Source organism: Eutrigla gurnardus (assembly GCF_963514095.1).
Source record: "Eutrigla gurnardus genome assembly, chromosome: 7".
Classification (NCBI taxonomy): Eukaryota; Metazoa; Chordata; class Actinopteri; order Perciformes; family Triglidae; genus Eutrigla; species Eutrigla gurnardus.
The window spans coordinates 3294679-3314678 of NC_139921.1; the positions used below are offsets into that span (position 1 = coordinate 3294679).

At 43.7% G+C, this 20000-nt stretch overlaps 2 protein-coding genes across 2 annotated transcripts in view; both read left to right on the forward strand.

Moving 5' to 3' along the window:
• Positions 1–4522: 4522 nt before the first annotated feature.
• Positions 4523–20000, forward strand: part of LOC311015850 (neurexin-3a-like) — a gene marked incomplete at its 3' end in the record, with an annotated part of 38113 nt that continues 22635 nt past the window's right edge. Inside the window, exons 1-3 of the mRNA XM_084013290.1 lie at positions 4523–5312; positions 12402–12422; positions 13420–13446. Coding sequence (XP_083869416.1) covers positions 4628–5312; positions 12402–12422; positions 13420–13446 — 733 coding nt within the window. The 5' untranslated portion in view covers positions 4523–4627. The remainder of the gene's footprint in view (positions 5313–12401; positions 12423–13419; positions 13447–20000) is intronic.
• Positions 15410–20000, forward strand: part of LOC311015497 (neurexin-3a-like) — a 79330-nt gene continuing 74739 nt past the window's right edge. The window contains exon 1 of the mRNA XM_084012768.1: positions 15410–15415. The gene's annotated coding sequence lies outside the window, so the exon portion shown is untranslated. The remainder of the gene's footprint in view (positions 15416–20000) is intronic.

The window sequence follows — 20000 nt, forward strand, 5'->3', positions numbered from 1 at the left end:
TTCTAATATGGTATTGGGTATCTACCAGCATCCAAACAGGAAGGAAGTCGCCCGCCGGTTGCTCGCCGTTTCCAAGGAGATGATGGTTTTGTGGTCGACGCGTCTCTTGTGATGCGTCGTGGTTGAACCTGAGTGGTTTTGTTACCTGAACCTGACTTTCTGTGTGGGTTTATTTTGAAAAGACACTTTGCACTAACGAGTGAAAACAGACTCATCAAAGACACTAGAGGGGGATGTAGAGCGTCATCGTCGGAAGCTGAGGTTCACCTCGCTTCTTGTAATTATCCTCTGTGGTCGGGGCCTTTAGGGGCCTTTAGGGGCCTGGCTAGCTTTGTATGCAGACGTGATTTTACTCTTTAACTGGACCTGGACCTGCATTTCTAGAGCGCTTTCCAACCACTCAAAGAGCATCACACTACATCTGGTCTACATCCAGTCTACATCAAGTCACATCCAGTCTACATCCAGTCTACTTTCACACATTCACACACTGATGGCAGGAGAGCCGTCTGCACACCAGGATCGAATCTAATCTAATCTGAATGTGTGTGAATGAGGGTCTTGCCTAAGAACACTTGGAGGAGCCAGAAATCTAACCCCCGATCTTCCGATTGGAAGCGACCCGCTCCACCTCTGAGCCGTTCTCTGTAGGCTCCTTTCCATAATGTTGTCAGACACTTCAGATAACAATCTGAGCCTGTCGGTGAAACAATGAGCACTTGTAATGCTGTTTCACTTTGCGGTCTGCAACTTCTGGTTCTTATCCTCATAAATCCTCCCTACTCTTCTGTCTGCAGAATCCCAGTGGATCAGGATCCTGTAGATCAGGATCCTTCACTGAGTTCACTTAAAACAGCGTGGGCTATGTCTGACAGACAGGGGCGGTGCTTAGGCAATGTTCCATTCTTTATTGATAGACAAATTATGCGAAAATAAACATCAAAAACGTATTTGATTAATTTTTCAATATTTGAATCAATCTTTGAACACAAACAAGATAATACATCTATTTGATGATCGATTAAATAATCAGAATCATTCTGGAACCGTGACCCCTAAAGCCGAGGTACCTACCGAACCATGACCCTAAAGCCGGGGTGCATACGGAACCGTGACCTTAAAACCGAGGTACGTACCGAACCGTGAAACTAAAACTGAGGTACATACCGAACCATGACCCTTAAGCCAAGGTACCTACCGAACCATGAACCTAAAGCCGAGGTACGTACCGAACCGGTAACCTAAAGCCGAGGTACGTACCGAACCGTGAACCTAAAGCCTAGGTACGTACCGAACCGTGAACCTAAAGCCGAGGTACGTACCGAACCGTGAACCTAAAGCCGAGGTACGTACCGAACCGTGAACCTAAAGCCTAGGTACGTACCGAACCGTGAACCTAAAGCCGAGGTACGTACCGAACCGTGAACCTAAAGCCTAGGTACGTACCGAACCGTGAACCTAAAGCCGAGGTACGTACCGAACCATGAACCTAAAGCCGAGGTACGTACCGAACCGTGAACCTAAAGCCGAGGTACGTACCGAACCGTGAACCTAAAGCCTAGGTACGTACCGAACCGTGAACCTAAAGCCTAGGTACGTACCGAACCGTGAACCTAAAGCCGAGGTACGTACCGAACCATGAACCTAAAGCCTAGGTACGTACCGAACCGTGAACCTAAAGCCTAGGTACGTACCGAACCGTGAACCTAAAGCCTAGGTACGTACCGAACCGTGAACCTAAAGCCGAGGTACGTACCGAACCGTGAACCTAAAGCCAAGGTACGTACCGAACTGTGAATGAATTAATCCCTACTCACCACTCCAGACTTGGATTAAAGCTGCACTAATCAATATCTTTATATGAACGGTTGGTCAAACGGTGTCAGAGAGGAGATGTTATACACCAACATTGTTCTTCTTCCAGAGGATTCAGCAGAAAGCTGGTGATCAGATAACGGCCGTCTGCCTGGCTGAGTGATAGTGATGCTCTGCCATGAGAATAATGAGGCTGATTCATCCAGCAGATGACCGATAACAACAGACAACCTCTGTGGAGGACAGACAGGCAGCAGTATCACAGACACTAAAATACAGGCAGAGCTGTGTTTTCATCTCCATTTCCTTTGTGATCGTGGTGCCGGTCCATCAGAGCCATCCTACCCCGGTCCATCAGAGCCGTCCCACCCTGGTCCATCAGAGCCGTCCTACCTCGGTCCATCAGAGCCGTCCTACCTCGGCCCATCAGTGTCGTCCTACCTCGGCCCATCAGTGTCGTCCTACCTCAGCCCATCAGAGCCGTCCCACCCTGGTTCATCTGAGCCGTCCTACCCCGGTCCATCAGAGCCGTCCTACCGCAGTCCATCAGAGCCGTCCTAACTCGGTCCATCAGTGCTGTCCTAACTCGGTCCATCAGAGCCGTCTTACCCCGGTCCATCAGAGCCGTCCTACCTCGGTCCATCAGAGCCGTCCCACCCCGGTCCATCAGAGCCATCCCACCTCGGTCCATCAGAGCCGTCCTACCCCGGTCCATCAGAGCCATCCCACCTCGGTCCATCAGAGCCGTCCTACCTCGGTCCATCAGAGCCGTCCCAGCCCGGTCCATCAGAGCCATCCCACCCCGGTCCATCAGAGCCATCCCACCTCGGTCCATCAGAGCCATCCTACCCCGGTCCATCAGAGCTGTCCTACCCCAGTCCATCAGAGCCGTCCTATTTTGGTCCATCAGTGCTGTCCTAACTCAGTCCATCAGAGCTGTCCTATCCCGGTCCATCAGAGCCGTCCTAACTCGGTCGGCTTACATTTTGTAAGTTTACATTTGACGTTGGTGGATATTTTAATAGCTGATTCCAGTGTGCTGTATGCTCTATACAGGCATAAATATGAATAATTATTTAGCCACCAATTTTTTTCTTGGCATTGTACAGGAAAATAAATTCTGGCTTCTTTAGTACTGTAATATCCTCATCTCTTACCTGGAACATTGTGTTGGCATCAAACCATACTGCTGAGTAGTTCAGGTCTCACCTATCTACTATGCTTTCATGTCAACCTAGGTGACTCTGTTTCATACTCAGGTCCACTCCCTTCAGGAGTCCCTCAGGGCTCTATTCTTGGGCCAATTTTATTTTCCCTCTCCCTGCTCTCCTTAGGGTCCATTCTTAGAAAATATGAAATCTCATTCCATTGTTATGCAGATGACACCCAAATGTACCTGCCGATGTTAACTCAATCAAGTTATTGTTGGAACGTCTCAAGGATATCAAAGCTTGGATGGCCTTAAACTTTGTTAATTTTAATGAGAGTAAAAGTGAAGTTCTGACTTTCTGATGGACCAACTGTGGTGCCATCAAGTGGATCTGCGTTCCCTGGAAGCATATGTAAAACCCAACAGTCTAGGTGTGACAGTGATTTTAAATTTGACATATGTGATTGTACAGCACTTTTGTCAACTGCGGTTGCTTTTAAATGTGCTTTAAAAATAAATTTGATTTGATTTGTTTTATACATCTAATACAATACATTTACAGATTACATAAATATCTCAACTGACAAAATAGGATATATAATTATTGTTGGTGGAGGAAAAACTGATGCTTCACAATATCTTGATCGTATCAATATGCGGTCGCAATATTATTTATTATATAAACTAGTTATATTGTAAATACAAATTAAGCCTTTTGGTAACAATTGCTTTTTCAGTCCACTAGATGGTGCTGAGTTTTTTTCTGGTGTGCTCATGGGTAAAGACAGCTGAATTACAGGAAGTTGGTCCAAACAAAGATAGAGTGTTGCTTCGCTGACAAAACATGTTTAACTGCATGCAAATGATGAAGAAGAAAGAAAATCGCAATATATTTTATCGCAAAATTCAGCATATTGCATTGTTTAGAATCACAATAAGATTGTATAGAATGGTGATAATGTCATATCGTGGGTCCTCAGCTGATGATAGATGATCGTGGTAATAATACAGGTTGGCTACAGTGTGATGTAATGGAACACAACTTTGAACAATAATGATATTAATGCTGTCATATTTCTACATCACTCTACTTTCAATCATCAGTTGATTGTCACTTTGAAAAGAGGCGATTCTGAGGCGTCTCTGCGATCGGGGCTGTAGACTGTTAACATGTCATCCTGCTGTCATGTGACTCAGATGTGTGTGTCATAGTAAAATAATGCTCTGCCTCTTTTCTGACAGTGATGGCGGTGAGAGAGGCCGGTGGATTCCAGTGGACAACATGAAGGAGGAAATTCCACTCAGACCCCGTCCCATCAGACCTTGCACCATGAGTCCTGATAGCATCTGTTCTGAGGTGTGACGAAACACCTCCTCCTCCTCCTTCTCCTCCTCCTCCTCTTTAACCCTTTACTGCCACCACCAGACAGTTTACTGATGTAAACATACTAAGACTGTTAACCCCACGACTGTTCTCCCTCTACTGCCCTTCTCCCTTTAGAAACATATTTTTATAAGAAATATTGATCAGAACATATTTGTGCACAAACTGTGAATAGAATTGTGGACCATCAGTCAGGAAGTTCAGTCTGACCATCCGAAGCTCTCCGTCTGATTGGATTGAACTGATTGAATTCTTGGATTAAAACATTCCTTACAGCGATGGGTCTCGTAGGATTTTCTATCAGGCTGCAAGTGTTCCTCAGCACATGTCTGGGACTGGACTTTCTGGGCACGCCAGGTCAGTGGGCACGCTACCTCCGCTGGGACGCCAGCACCCGCGGCGACCTCAGCTTCCAGTTCAAGACGGAGGCATCTGAGGCGCTGCTGCTGTACTTTGACGACGGAGGCTACTGTGACTTCCTGCAGCTGGCGGTGGTGGAGGGCCGCCTGCAGCTGGGTTTCAGCATCGATTGTGCCGAGACAACGGTAGTGTCCGAAAGACGGGTGGATGACGGCAGCTGGCACTTTGCCACTCTGAGCAGGTATAATCTGCGTACGGTGCTGGTGTTGGACGGCCAGGCCAAAGCAGACGAGGTGCGGCCTCAGCGTCTGTTCATGAAAATAGTCAGTGACCTGTTCCTGGGTGGCGTGCCTCAGGACATCCGCAGCGGCGCGCTCACGCTGCCCACGGTGCGAAACATGCAGCCCTTCAGGGGCACAATTACAGACCTCAAATATGGCGTGGCACAGCCGATGTTCCTGGGAAGCCTGAAGGTGCCTCTGGAGTCGGAAGGCTGGTGCACGGCCAACCCGTGTGAGAACGGCGGTTCATGCTCGGTGGTGGATGGAGAGCCGGTCTGTGACTGCTCCAAAACCGAATACAAGGGCCGCTTCTGCAGTGAAGGTAAGTCTCTCTGACAGCCGTTCACCTGAGACATGTTGGCTGGACTCACTTTCACTGAGTTTAGCTCTTTCTTTTCTTATATTGTAACCATTTTACATTTTTGTTAATTATTACAATTCCACCTGAAGGCATCGTGCCAACACAGCCTCTGCTCTTCCTGGTGGGTTTGATTGGAGTCACTGAACAAATTAGAGATGTGGCCGTTAATTCAGAGCACTAGCGGCGCCAGGATTTTGATTGTGGGTGGGCCACAAGAAAAGTGGATGGGCCAATTAAAATAAGCCAAAAAAAAAAAAAAAAAAACGGGGTCTGTTCTGTCTGATTTCTCATCTCAAAGCTTGCGCGCCAAAGTCATTCATTTTATTGGATCACTTGCTGGTGACGATGCAGCCTGTGGGCGGGCTTAGTAGTCCACACGGGGTAGAAGCCGCTGATTGGCTGAGAAGCTTTCACTCAAAGCTTTCCTCAGGCTGCTTATTGGATGAACAGCTAGAAAGAAAATCACTCACTAATCAGTAGGCATGAGTCAAAATGGGCGGGCCCAGGCCTAAAATGGGTGGGCCCAGGCCCACCAGGCCCAATAGTAGCGCCGCGCCTGATTCAGAGGTCTGAGACCAAAGGCAGTTAAAGCGGTGGAAACCATCCAAAAGACTACCTGTTCTTTCACAATTGGAGAGTTAAAATATTTAAACTTGTGCGGATACATGAATGACACAAATGTTGAATATTTGAATTGATCTTCTATGCGATCACACTGCTTTGCATTTGGTTTGAACAGCATCAGAACACTTTCTGCTGGTCCACCAGTCCTCATGTGTGACTCCTCCAATCATTCCTATTATCCTTGTGTGTGTGACGGAGCTGTACAATCAGAAAGCTCATCTCAGCTCTGTTAGCCAGCGAGGCCCAGGTTAATGGTGTCGGTCCTGCAGGCGGTGATAAGAATGTCTACAGCGAGAACGGGGCCTCCTGAGCCCCCTCCTCCCCCCAATCAAAAGACGGCAGGTGTTTTATATCTCATCCTTTTGTGCTGAGAATTTCACCAGAGCTGTTTAAATCTCTCCACCGCTGGCTGGACCTGGACCAAGACCAGGACCAAGACCCCTCCCTCACAGTCTGTAGTTCCTCCCTGCAGGCTAAATAAAAGGCCCTTCCCGAGCTTTGTGTAGCGTCCTGGATGTCCTGTGATTGGATGAAACCTGAGCATGGAGCGCTCTGTGATAATGACTTCTTTGTGGTTGTAATTGGTGAACAGGTTTCTGTGAAGAAAACTCTCATCGTGTACTTAATTATTCACAATCAATACACGCTCTCCAGCTCCGGCAGGAGGACACAACAATCGGAGTCCTCATGAGATAATCAATATCACTTAGATGAGAAAGTCTCTGTGTAATTCATTCATATACGAGCTTATTTGTTCCAATGTATTTGTTTCGCTACTTCCCCATTTCTTCTTCTTTACCTCAAAAAATATGTAATTTTTCAAACCGGCATCAAGAACCGGCGTCGTCACAAACTGCCGTTGTTACAAACCGCCGTCGTCGTGAACAAAAGGCTGCGAATCTGGAATTTAAAGATTAGGCTTCTTTTAATCTGCCTCTGTTTGGAATAAAGGAGTGTGTGTGTGTGTGTGAGAGAGAGAGTGTGTTTGTGTAAGTGTGTGAGTGTGTAAGTGTGACTGTGTGTGAGTGAGAGTGTGTCGGGGGAGGGGCATGTCGGCTCCTCTGCTTAGCTGATTGGCTGGTTGCTATTTAAGAGGCTTTGAGGGTAGAAATGTTTGTTCATCTCTTTATTATCCTTCACACACATGAGGAGAGAATGAAACCTGGTTCGAGTTAGTGGAGGGTTAAGGCTAGGGTCTGTAGCTGGAGGACTACCCCTCACTTATAGTGGTCCAGGCCTCTCAGATCCACTAATCCGCTGCTTTGATCCAGTCCAATGTCTTAGCATGACTCATCACTATTCTTTGACCTTGGTCTTTCTTATGGGTCTTATTGTGGTTCTGGGACATCACTGGGACTTTTTTTCTTGAAACACGTTTTCAGACACAACTCAAGAATTAATTTGGTAATTATTACAAATTCACACAAATATCTAACTTTGTCGGAGTGATAGAACGGCAGAGTGATGACATCGCACAGGTCTCATTTAGCTCAGTGTGTTAGTGTGCACACCTCTATAACCTCTCAGATCTCTAGTACCAGAACTAGGCTGAGACCTCTTGGTGGTCCACACCAATGGCTGGGATACAAATGTTCTCCTTATCTTATCTGGACAGGAAGGAAATACTGATACTACACCTGCTCCTGGTCCATGTCAGTTCCCTTTCTGATTACACCATAGTTCCTATAGTCAATGACATATTAAGTGTTGCTTACACACACTAAACTATCTATTTTCTATTTATGTGAATAAGTATCTCCTTCAAACAAATACGTCAAAAAACATCTTCAGCTGATTCTTAAGAGTCTACAAAATCACCGTAGGGATTCACGCAAAGCCACCAACCATCACCACGGTTCTTAAGTTGGGTACGTGGGTAAGACAGAACATTTAACAGTTTTTAGGCGGGCATGTGGGACAGACAGAACTTTAAAGGGGTCTTAAGTTGGGTATGTGGGACAGACACAACATTAAAGGGGTCTTAAGTTGGGTATGTGGGACAGACAGAACAATAAACGGGTCTTAAGTTGGGTATGTAGGACAGACAGAACAATAAACGGGTCTTAAGTTGGGTATGTAGGACAGACAGAACATTAAAGGGGTCTTAAGTTGGGTACATGGGACAGACAGAACATTAAAGGGGTCTTAAGTTGGGTACGTGGGACAGACAGAACATTAAAGGGGTCTTAAGTTGGGTACGTGGGACAGACACAACATTTAGCAGGTCTTTTATTATTTTTATTAGTCTTAAGTGTGCTTCCTCTCTACAGGAACCATGGCACAGGGACTACCATGACATCTACTGACAACCATTATACTTTTCCAGCACCAGAGTACACAGAGTTCTTTGCTAAATGTCTGACTGTCTGAGGAGTACTTGACTCTGGTGTTGTCAGTCGTTCTTAGTCTTGGTAGAGCTGCTCTTCTCTTTGTTCTCACACTCTCAGGACTCACTGAGGCGTCAATGTAAGGCATTGGTGACCCTCGTAGGTTGATAGGCTGCCTTTCCAAGCCTTAATTTACAGCCTCCATGTTGGCGCCGTTCCCAGTGATGATTTATATGTGGCTCGCCTGGCTGCCTCCTGCCAGGTGAGAAAAGGCAGCAAACTCAAGCCGCCCTCAGAGAAGGAGACAATGGAGGATATGTCATGACTGAAAGCAAGAACTGAACCCAATGAGCACTGAGCTCAAATCACTGTGAAGCCTGGTCTCCTATTACCTTACCACCAATTAAACTGCAATGTGAATTACGGTAACAGGGAAATATATTTTGTGGTGGATTATGTTCAATTACTATCAAATAAGTCCAGGAAATCGATGTAGGGAGTAGGTCTAGGAGATGGAGGGGTTGAAAAACGCAGGACTTACATGAGTTTGATCTTAGTGTCCGAGTAAAACCAAGTAGGTTTGTTGTCAAGATATCGATCTTACGATGAGCTTTTAATGATGGATGAGTCGGAAAGATGAATGTGTTAAGGTTTGTTGGGTTTAATTTCATAGTCATTTTAATCCAAACCATGTTTTTACTATACCTAACTGTCGTTTAGTTGTCTCAACCTAACTATGTAGTTAAGTTGTCTCAACCTAACTATGGAGTTAAGTTGTCTCAACCTAACTATGTAGTTTGGTTCTCTAAACCTAAGTATGTAGTGTTCTTGTCTCAAGCTAACTTTGTGGTTAGGTTGTCTCAAAATAACGGTGTAGTTTAGTTGCCTCAACCTAACTAGATACTTTAGTTGCCTCAATCTAACTATGTAGTTTAGTTGTCTCCACCTAACTATGTAGTTTAGTTGTCTCAACCTAACTATGTAGTTTAGTCGTCCCAACCTAACTATGTAGCTAAATTGTCTCAACCTAATTATGTAGTTAAGTTGTCTCAAATTATGTAGTTAGGCTTCGTCAACTGCGAGTAACCTGGGTGTAATCCTCGATGACCAACTATCCTGCACCCCCAACGCTGCAGCACGCCTTGTCTTCAATCTACCCAAATTCTCCCATGTTACCCCCCTCCTCCGTGACCTCCACTGGCTCCCTGTTGCAGCCCACATCCAATTCTAGACGATGGCACTGGCCTTCAAGGCCATCAATGGAACCGCACCCATCTACCTTTAAACACTGGTTAAACCACACGCCCCGACGCGAGCACTTCGCTCCTCTACTTCAGCTGGCCGGCTGGTACCACCATCGCTGAAATCAAACACATGACGCTGAGCAAAGTCCAGACTCTTCTCTGTTCTGGTCCTCAGTGGTGGAACAAACTCCCGACCAATGTCAGGACAGCAGAGTCACTGCCATCTTCCACAAAAGACTCAAGACTCACCCCCCCATATTGAAAGCGCTACTCGCCTTTTTCCGCTCATGTGGCACGAAATCTGCGCTTTTACCCAAGTGCCCCTGTTTGTAAATGCCATTCCATGTTTTGACACGCTAGTTGCGAACGGATTGCGCCTCAAGTGGGTGCAAATGCGTTAGTAAATCTGACCCACTGTGTCCTCAGTGACTCTCAGCCTGTTTCAAAGTAGATTCTCTCATAAGAAAGGATGCAAATGGCTCAAAGATACAAGTCTGTGTCGTCGTAGTAGAAAAGTAAGTAGAGGTGGAATCAGTCACATATACTCACAACGTCATACTGCTTTCTTTAACTCTCTTTCTGGTATCATTTAGTAGGAGTAGGCAACAGCGTTTAGTAGGCAGCAGCGTTTAGTAGGCAACAGCGTTCAGTAGGCAACAGCATTCAGTAGCCAACAGCGTTCAGTAGGCAACAGCGTTCAGTAGGCAGCAGCGTTTAGTCGGCAACAGCGTTCAGTAGGCAACAGTGTTCAGTAGACAACAGCATTCAGTAGACAACAGCGTTTAGTAGGCAACAGCGTTTAGTCTGCAACAGCGTTCAGTAGGCAATGGTGTTCAGTAGACAACAGCGTTTTGTCGGCAACAGCATTCAGTAGGCAACAGCATTCAGCAGGCAACAGCGTTTTGTCGGCAACAGCATTCAGTAGACAACAGCGTTCAGTAGGCAACGGCGTTCAGTAGGCAACGGCGTTCAGTAGGCAACGGCGTTCAGTAGGCAACGGTGTTCAGTAGGCAACAGCGTTCAGTAGGGAACAGCGTTCAGTAGGGAACAGCGTTCAGTAGTTCCTTCTCGAACCCCCAGCTGTTTGTCGTTGCCAACCAACATGAGCAGATGGCTTCAGCCGTCCTCCCTGGCCGGCTGCTGCCCCCCCCCCCATGAATCATGGCTGCTGGGGAGGCTGCTCCAGGCTGTTCCAGTATTGATAATCAAGCCCTAAATGCTGTCATGACTCAATCCTTCATCCTGTGGGAATATTGTGTACATACCTTCCATGTTAATATAATGCAGGAAACAATCCATGAAGCCAGCACTGATGAAAGAACGCAGCATTTTGAAATACCTCATTAATCTCTCCCACTTTATCCAACACATCATGAATCATCTCTTTAAGTAATCCACTTTGGGCTCTAATCCCTCGCTGTCCTCACCTCACCTTTTGGGTATTGAATTAAAAGAGAGAGTCATACGCTCACCTAGATTATGTGTCCACTGATGAATGTTTGTCAAAGCGCCGCTGAGTCACCTCAAAGAACGGCAGCTTTTATGTTTGGGGAGGACTCCGAGGACAGCTTGAGGAAAAAGACTAGTTCCATTCATATTTCAGAGCTCCCTGATACACTAAATGTATTGAGTTACAGGCCACTGGGAGTTGTTGTGAGTGTTTGACGACTGCTGCCTTATTAAATATGTATGTGTGTGTGTTTGTATGCCTCCGTCTAGCTCCCTCAGAAACACACAACTCAGGAAGTAAAGTGTCCAGGAGTCAGGTCAAGATAACGATAAGTGCAGCAGGGAGAATACATCAGGACACAGATTGAGCTTTTAATGATGGATGAGCCAGAAAGATGAATGTGTTAATCTCCATGTTGTTACTTCCTGACGGCTCCTCGCTCTCTTCTGTCCTTCCAGCATAGTGGACACTTCATGCTGACTTCTGTCTGCTCGCTTTACACTGGTCACATGACCAATCAGTCAGTGCTAAGAACCAACCAGTCAATGCTTAGAACATTCACCACATTTCATTTCATTAGCCTTCATTTTACAGCTGCTTCATTTCCTCACAAAATAAGGCCACATATATACTTCAATAATCAGGAAGGATGCCCACCCACTGATCGCTGCTGTGTTGTTTGACTGTTTTAGGGTAAGGGTTATACCAGGGTATACCCAGTCTGTGTTAAGTTTAGGGGTATACCAGGGTATACCCAGGCTGTTTTAGGGTTAGCGCTATACAAGAGTTATACCCAGGCTGCCTTATGGTTTGGGCTTTACCAGGGTATACCCAGGAAGTCCTAGGGGTGTTGCTATACCAGGCTTATACCCCAGGCTGTTTGGCGTTAGGGCTTTACCAGGGTCTACCCATGATATCTTATGGTTAGGGCTTTACCAGGGTATATCCACAATGTCTTAGGGGTTAGGGCCATACCAGGGTTATACCCAGGCTGTCTTAGGGTTAGGACTTTACCAGGGTCTACCCATGCTTTTTTGGATTAGGGCTATACCAAGGTTATACCCAGGCTGTCTTAGATTCCATGACTAAACATCCTGGATTCGTCTGTTCCACTGAACCGAAGCTTCACTTTGTTGTCTTTTTGTTTGTCTTCATCCTGATCAGATGAGGTGATGCGTTTGCTCTGGGAGATAAACTGTGAATTATATATATTTCCTCTGATGGGACTGAATGGTCCAATACTTTAAGCCCTTGTATGTAGATGACATACACATGGCTGAGCCCACCGCCAGCCTTCTGTATGGGAGACAAAGTGTATCATAGTTTGCATGATATTCAACATGCAAGTGATAAGAGTGTTTCTAATGCTCCTTCTTTGCTTCTTTTCTGTCTCCTTGTGTTTCAGAGGTCAACAACAATATGCCAGGTGAGTTTCCATGAAAAACAATGTCTCTTTATTTGTGAAGCTGTTTCTAGATAGGCTAGGGAAAACCAGAGTTACATCACGGTCCAACCAACACCTCACTTACTCGTTAGACGCTGATGTTTGTCAGACTACTGATTTACGGAAGGCCTCCATGTTGACTATTAGTGTTGAAGCTCAGGTCAGCGTGATGTCACATGTCTGACAGCCGTAACTGGAGGTAACTGTTTCCTCAAGTCCCCTTATCGGGAACGCCATATCTCAGGAATGCCTTGAACAAATGTATTCAAATTTGACACAGATGTCTACTTGCAGTCAAGGTTAAACTAATCCGAATGAGGTGATTAAAGGTCTCTGTGACCTCACAAAATGTTTTTGATATACTAATTATGGAAATTGACAATAAATGTCTATCAGGATGAAATGATGAAGTGATGATATGGATGTAAAAAGAGGTTGGTGGAGGGAAACAACTGTGAGGTGGATAATTGTCATTCTCAAATTTAATATTCAAATTGGAAATGCTAATAATAATAAGGACATACAGTTATTGTTACATGATCTTAGATCCTAGATTTAGGACAATTTATGGAAATGAAGACTGAACATGAATCATTTTATTAGCCCCCTGCTGCTTTTTACCAGAAGAAACATTTCAATAGACATTGCACATAAATTCTCCTCATGAAGGACCATGTTGCTCTGTAACTGCTGGATGTAGAAATAAGAAAGTGTTGATCAGATCTAAAAGTTTATGTCCGTTTACGTCCATTCAGCAGCTCAGTGGACATGAACTCTGTAAGACAGCGAAGAGGTTCAGTGTGTTTCTCATCTGCTGGTGTTTCTCATGAAGAACGCCACTGGAAGCTTTGTGTGACCTGCTTCTGATGTCATGCTTTGCCTCCTGGGAAAACATGTCTCATCACAATACAAAAGAGTATTGAACCTAAGTGTGCTGTTTTCTAAAGTGTTCCTGTCGTCTCTCTTTTCCCTCGTCAAGGCTTTGCACATATGATGGCCGAACAAGGTACGCCTGTCCTTCCTCTCTGAGCATGTACTCTTTTTGTGGTTGTGTGGTGGAGCTGCATGTTTTGCTGTTGACATTGTAACATGAGTTTTCTGTATTGTATGCTGTTCTGCCCCACGAAGCCAGAACACACCACGTAGCTGCTCACCTGACAAGTGAAACAGCAACTAGCTGAAGCTACAGTACTAAAGCTACGTCACTGAACCGACATCACTGAAGCTACATCACTAAACCACAGCATTAATCTACATCACTGAAGCTACAGGACTAAAGCTACAGCAGTAAAGTTACGTCACTGAAGCTACGCAGGGCTCTCAAGTCTCACGCATTTGGCGTGAGACACACACATTTCAACCGGTTCACACGCTCACACGCCACATCTAGTTTTTCTCATGCAGACAAATTACCGGGATAATTAAAAAGACGTTCTCTTATTTATGAAAATAGTTCAACAAAATGTGTTTCTGAAAACATTTTATGGCAGAAATAAGCTATGCAGTTCCTGAATCTGTCTTTATTTTAGATCGACAACGGTCAGTTTCAAAGATTTTCGAGAGCTTGCGAGAGGCAGCGCCCTGTCTCTCGAAACTTGCCACGACGCGAAGGCATTGCACGGCTTCTTACATAGACAATGAATGGGAAGCGTGGAAATAACGCTGCCTCTGGACACGTACCTTCAGCCAACATCTCATTCTGAACTACGTTAAAAACTTGAGAACCCTGGCTACGTCACTGAAGCTACATCACTAAAGCCTTGGTGGCGCTGCCAAGTCCAGTATGAACCCAGTGTGAGCTAAGTATCGTACTCAAGTATAATTTTGAGGTACTTGTAGTACTTCAGTACTTTATACTCCACTATAGTTCATAAAAACTATTGTACTATTGTACTAAAAAGTGATTTTGTGCCTCGAGACTTCAGTCCATGGAAATAAATATACGAAGACAAAATAAGAAATAAGTACTGCAAAAGTCAAGATGCCAAATATTTCCGTTTTAAAAGCTGTACTGTGTTTTAAACTGAGGAAAAGAATACGTCATTTACCGAGATAATCATCCAAAGACATATGTTCAAATTATCTTCTCTCGCACATTCATCATCTGTAGACCCCTGAATAATAAGTGAATATTATATTCATCCATTTCCTGGATGTGAAGTATTTAAATATGCATTTATCAGAGCAGTGGTGTTTTCTCTCTGTTGGCTGTTTCTTGTTTAACAACCTGCCTTCTATATTTCTATTGGCTGAAATTAGTACAAATCATTTATTCATGAATATGTGTCTTTAATTACTGATATTCTGATTGTGAAGTTAATATTAAATCACCCAGAATATGTCTAAGTGTCTTTAGAACACTAGACATGATTTATTAGAATAAATGTGTTTAGGGGAAAAAGAGCAAATTATTTAACTGGAAACTCCAAATAAACAGTTAATGAACCACTAAAATGATGTAGCACAAGTAACTAATTTTGGTTATTTCCATGGAAACAGGGATAATCACTGTGCAATAGTGAACTGTAAAAATATTATATAATCAGATTTATACCGACATTGTGTGAATGAAGCATAACATACCTTTAAATATAATATATAAAGATATAAAACAGTAGAATTATATAACAATCTTAAAGACATACAGACAAAGCCAATTCTTATCAAATATAGTTTAATAAAGCTGCATCTTTTTATGCCAATATACGTTGAAATATGATGGTCCTGACATGAAGGCATTATGGGATGTCCAGCCTGATAACTGATGTGTGGTTTGTGTGCTTCCTGTAACGCCTGCTGTGTCTGCATGTTTCCAGTGTTTGGTGATGTACAGCTGCTGTTGTACATTGATTATCCTCATGTATTGATACATGTATTGATACGGCTGAACTGTAAACTTACGTCTCCTCCCTTATCCTCCCTGTATGTACTCTCGCCTTTGGATCTTCTCTTCTGTCTTCTAGCTAAAAGCAAAGGTACAGCTTTTTCGAAATCTTTCCTTTACCGCCTGTATGAAAAGCGGCGCTTGCTCTGTGAGTGTTTGAGTGCTGTGTGCTGTGTTTTATTGTCTGTAACGTTTCCTCTCAGAGATTAACATTCAGGACAAGAAGAGCCTGTTGCTTTGTGTTTCCTTACTGTGTTTGTTAATCTATCAGAGTCGTGAGACACTTTTTTGAACAAGTCACTGTGGATCAGTTTTCACAAGAACCATCCTCTTCATCATCTTCCTCAGTGAACCAGGTTTCTCCTCATCGTTCAGATAACAGCTTTTAAGAGTGGTGTGAATGCTGGATGCTGAGAAGCTGCACTGTTGCACATAGTTGTCATATGCATGGTTAGTTAGTAGAGTTGTGTCTGTCGAGGCTGAGCTGAGACAAAAGCCGACGGACAAAGTGCAAATGAAACAATAAAGGACAATAAATACAATTAAAAGTGAAGAAAATAGAAACAAAATATAAAATAGAATACGAAACCTATAAAATACAAGATTAGAAGCTAAATTTAAGAGAAGTCTTCAGTCTTAATTGTAAAGAAGTGAGAGTTGCTGCTGACCTGCAGCTTGTTCAGATATGTGGAGCATAACAACTGAACACTGCATGTTAATTTTTGACTCTGGGGATATAGCTGAACCAGACCTGATCCAGATCTGAACCAGACCCTGAATCAGACCACCTGGGGGTCTTGAGGGATACCATTCAAAGCAAGTTTAAAGATATCAGAAGTTGATTGACTTCCTTGGTCCTTTGGTGAAGACAGAAGCAGCGTTCTGGATCAGCTGCAGCTGTCTGTGGACCTATGAAGACACCGTTAGACTGACTTTGTAACTGTTTTAATGTGGCGGTGGAAGTTCAGGTCTGAGTCAAGGTCTAAACCAGGGTTCCTGGTCTTGGTCTGTGATTTGAAACATTGCTGATTGAAGTTGAGCAGCAACTTTTACTTGTTCCTCTTGGCTCCAACAACTACCTCTTTTGTATCTTTATTTTTGAACATTGATCATTGAAGAACATTCTGGCACATCTGATTAATGCTTTGTTGATGATTTACGTAATCCCCTGGTGGCATTGGTATGTACATTTGTGTGTCATCTGCATTATTGTGGTAACTTTTCTATAGTCTGAGCCAGTGACAGCATGTATAGAATACAAACAAAAGAGGCCCCGAAACAGAACCATGTGGCTACTGACTCAGCATGTCATATTTTCCCGCTGTGTTATGAAAACAAGTAGTCCTTAGTGGTCCCTGTTCAATAAGCAGGAATCAGGTTCCTGGCCATAAAGTCCCAAACAGTTTTCTAGTCAGTCTTGTAATATGCTGTGGTTGAATATTGCCAATACTGTAGAATATTGTACAGTACAAGGCAACAGTAATAATAGCAGATACTTAAACATTATTCACAATGTAGTTTAGTTGTGTGGGAACATACCTTTAGGAGAGCAGGCTGACAGACATGCTGATTTATTCACATACAAGATTGAAAGCATATGAGTTATTTCATAATTTTTATTAACCGTATAATAATGGGCTGATATGTCTCAATGTCATGATTTATTGGGAGAAACAAGCAGTAGTATATTCAATCTGACAGTGATCACCCCCACACAGCTAGAAGAGAAGAGCCTGCTGCTACACCTGTCATGGCTTCCCCCGTTCACAGAACAAGGCTGGTTTAAGCTCCTGGAGATTCCTCTCCTCTTCCCACATGTCTCTCTGCTGGGTTGTTGTGTCTAATCCCTGAGATGGAAGACCTTATTAGACATCAGGCTCCCTGTCGGCTCCTGTTCGGCTCCATTCTGGCTCCATTTGCATGGCGGCTCCCTGGTGGCAGCGAGGCAGACAAACTGTGTGTCATGGCTGAAACAGAGTGCTGTTAGTCTGTTGATTTGCCTTCATTGTCCCTTGTCTTCACCTGTCTCCGACTTGTCCGTTGTTATTACCTTTGTTCTCTGATCTCATTTTTACTGTCTGATCACAGTTTAATCCACCAACTCTTTTAGTTTGAATCCTTGTATGAGTCACCAACAGAGAGGCCAAGTTCACTGACTGGCTTGACTTGCAATGCAACACAACACAACGCTCTGTTCTGACCAATCAACCACACCTTCCTTCTCCTGGTAGATGACAGTTATTCCAACAACATATTTCTATTAAATATAATGATAACTTCCCATTGTTGTAAAATCCATGCAAATAGTGTGTTAGCACCTGATAAGCCTGCTACTCAAACTATTTAACCAATATGTTATGGCAGTTTATTAATTTCTTTATGGTTGAACACCTTTTAGCAAGGCATGTTGGGTGGTTTCGGTCAGCAGCCTGATTATTAACCTGTGATACTCTCGTTGCAGATCGTCTCTGTTTTTGTCCTGAGCTCAAACTTTCAAGTCATATTGTTTCATACCCAGATGTTATGACATCTGAACCACACTTTTAGTTTGAAAAGATTCACTTTGGCTGCTACTCTTCATAAAAAATGACAAAATAGAACAAATCCACCTCAGGATCCATGTAAACGTTGAATAACTTCATATGATCTCCATCATGGAACGGGATCTTTAAAAACGGGAGCTAACATATATATTCAGGAGAATCAGATGACAGTAGAGTTGGTTGAAAAGTAAGAAAGCTACTGACAAAAATATGGCAAATATTACTATAAAAACACACAGTTTATATCAAGGCTTTCTGTTGAGAATCTGTCAACGGAGGTCATACTGAGGATTGCTTTATTGTTTTATTCAGATGACTCATCATTCTTAGGACTAACCATGCCCCGTCATCTGCAACATGCTGTGTCCAGCAGAAACCCATTCACCTGCAGCATGTAGTCAGAATAATAGACCATACCCCTCCAACATGTGCCATATGGCACCATGCTCTCCTCAACCCCGACTCCCATCTGGTCAAAGAAACAAACCGGTCCCCAGTCTGAAAAAGGGTCCACTCATAGAAATAAAACAGCAGTAGAAGCGACATTCCCACTCAAATCAACGTAGCAGGATGGTCAGGGTGGAGGTCACTGAGGTGACGGTTCCCAGCAGCGACTGTCAGTGGAGTGGTAATGTAGGGGAGGCCAGGGTAGATTCTCCATCTCCTAATAAAATAAGTCATTAAGGGAATAGAGCCCAGTGTTGCTGGACTTTATAATGAATCATTCAAAGATGCGATTATAAGCCATGTGTCTCCAGCAGATCCTTGTTTGAGGCAAAAACCTGCAGTAAAATATAGGAAAGAATGTGTTAGTGTAGTGTTTTGTTTTAAAAGGCCATAATTCTATCTAATATAATGGAAATGATCATTCAAGACTATAACTTATACATATATTCCTGTAATTTGAAGTCTGCTTTTAGAATGTGCGTATGTTATACAAATGCTAAATAAGAAAACATTGTTGAATGCAAGAATCTTTGTGAAAACTGCGTAAGTGGAGTTTAGGAAGAAGATTCTTCTGAAGAACGGTTGGTGAATCAGGCCCAATGTTCAGAGATATATGTGGGTATATGCTGTACGTGTGTGATTTACTGTACTCTAAATCTAAATATGGGGGATGTAAAAAAATACTCTAACGCCGTGTCATGTGATTGTTTTGGCGAGCGGCTCACAGCCGAGCTGTTCATGCGAGGCCATACTGTGCTGGCAGAGATCATATGCCAACAAACAGCAGTGGCAATGAACACAACAGACCCAGACAAAACAGAGCAATCACAGCTCTCACAAACCATACTGTCAACGTATGACTGTATGGTTTGTCAGAACTGTGGGAGACAGGATCCATGTTTCCGTCTGCTTCCTTGGTTTTCTGTTTGTCTTAGATACACATTTTAATCATTGAAAGTGCTTCTGAAGGCCGATGCTCCAACTTGGACTGATTTAATCTATTAAGTGTTTGACCATTTTATACAAATGTTACATTATGATGACGAGATGTATGTTGCCAAATATTATTTTCAACAACAGAAGTTACCCTTGGTACACTTAGAAATAAGAACTCCAAAATAGGTGTCTAGAGGAAACCCTTGAAACATAAAATAGTTCTTGGTGGAACCATCTGTTTGGGTTCTACAAGAAACCCCTGTAACAAAAAATAGTTCTTGGTAGAACCCCCTGGTTGGGTTCAAGATTAAGCCCTTGGAATATAAAAGGCTTCTTTGTAGAAGACATTAGTTGGATTCTTGTTAGCACCATTATAGTGTAAAAGTTTTGGATAGCACCTCCAGAGAGGGTCTTGTGGATTTCTTACACCAAAGACGGTTTCTCTGTAGAACGACCATAGTAAAGGAGTTCATTCAGGCAACTTAAACACATTCTACTGTCTAATGGACTCACTCTTAAAACTGGACAATCCTGAGGGGAGCTTGGTGAAAACTTTGAATTTCAACCTAAAACTGTGGACCTAGCAATGAGACTCGGCGAGCTCATTGTTACCTGGGAGTGGGACTCAGAGTGTTGGCTGACTAAGCTGTGTTCTGGCTACATGGGGTCAAATGTGAGCCTGTTTTTGTCCATTTAATTTAGCCAAATCTGCCCCAGATCTAGCTGTTACAGACATGGGCTGAGCCTATC